Here is a 1,321-nt window from a genome sequence, read left to right as displayed (position 1 = left end):
GCTCTTCTTCTAGAGGTGCTTTTCCAAGGTGGCATGTGGAGTTGGATGTGTTGGCCTGGCTGGATCTGGTCACCTGGGTCTTGTTGGGCACAACTGCTCTGCTATGACTCTCCCACCCCATACCCTGCTCCCTGGGCTGGCGTAGGGGGGATGGCAGCAATAGGAGATGCCCAAAGAGGTTCCTCGTCATTTGGTGTCTTCATGACTTTTCTTTTTGCATAGGTGGAGCAGCTGTGTGTCAGGCAGGTGGTGGAGGAGGCTGGGAAGACCTGCAGCAGCAGCCCTATGCTCCCCATAGCTGATGAGACACAGCATGACCAGGTGTACAGGATCTTCCAGGACATCTGTGCGACGCACCAGCGGCCGCTCTTCAGAGAAAACCAGCAGATTGCTGTCTGAGCCTCCTTTGCCGCGGATGTAGCGCAGTGGTTTGGGTTGATCAAGACCCAGTTTGGTCCCATTAGTGCTTAAATTCCCATTTTGAAAAGTTGGTTTTTGTTCTTTGCTGTTTCCAGTCCACAGTCTGTATAAATACAGCAGTGAAAATCACCATGAAGAAAGCAGGTTGGATGCTCAGTGTCTGTCCCATGGACTCTTTACTGGTTAAAAATGACTTCTGTACCAAGCAGGGTGGTGCTGGTACTGTTGTTGGTAGCTAATGGCAGGGGGAGGAGGCAGCATCTGAGCTGCATGGGGACGGTCAGGGCTGGGAGCGCTTTGTGTTGCCTTTGTTAACAGCCAGTCAAGCAGAACCGAAAATCAACAGCCATAACTACCTGCCCCAGCCGTCTGCAGCTCGGGCCTTGCTGAGAATAGCAATTTGGTAGGAGGTGGCCCTTGGAAAAGCCTTAAAATGCTCAAATGTGTGAAATTCTTCTCAGAAATAATTTTTTCCCCCCCCGAGAGTCCTGCTGATGGAGGAGAGGGTATGCCTCCCAAGGAGAACCTTCTCAAATTCCTCTTTATTTTTGCTATAAGGTTTATATGGCTATCTACCAAAGTATTTTGAACCTTGGAAACCAATGCAGAGATTCTATATGTGAACGTTGAACAGGAGAACTTGGGAATCTTAATTTTTCCTAACTAGAGAGTTTATATAAATATATAATATCTTTAATTTTAAAGATTGCCACATAGTGTGAATAGGTTGGCTTTACCCTCCCAAATGCGTGTGTTGGGCTCTCCCAAGCATGACCAGGCAGCGGCATCCATGTGTAAATCCTGATTAACATGCTTTGTGTGCCCACCCAGCAGTGGGGAGCTGCTTGGGTGCGGGGCTTGTGCCTTGCAGCTGACACAGACCAGGGCTGCACATGTGTGC

At 49.2% G+C, this 1,321-nt stretch overlaps 1 protein-coding gene across 2 annotated transcripts in view; it reads left to right on the top strand.

Moving 5' to 3' along the window:
• Nucleotides 1–752, top strand: part of IRF8 (interferon regulatory factor 8) — a 7,864-nt gene extending 7,112 nt beyond the window's left edge. For both annotated transcript variants that reach the window (XM_035902594.1, XM_009647192.2), the window contains exon 9: nt 223–752. In XM_035902594.1, the coding sequence (XP_035758487.1) occupies nt 223–399 (177 nt within the window). In that variant the 3' untranslated portion in view covers nt 400–752. The remainder of the gene's footprint in view (nt 1–222) is intronic.
• Nucleotides 753–1,321: the final 569 nt, after the last annotated feature.

This window comes from Egretta garzetta, unplaced genomic scaffold, assembly GCF_000687185.1.
Source record: "Egretta garzetta isolate BGI_Z169 unplaced genomic scaffold, ASM68718v1 scaffold39, whole genome shotgun sequence".
NCBI classification, from domain to species: domain Eukaryota; kingdom Metazoa; phylum Chordata; class Aves; order Pelecaniformes; family Ardeidae; genus Egretta; species Egretta garzetta.
Note: the sequence above shows the minus strand (reverse complement) of the source record. Positions and strands in the feature narration are given on the sequence as shown.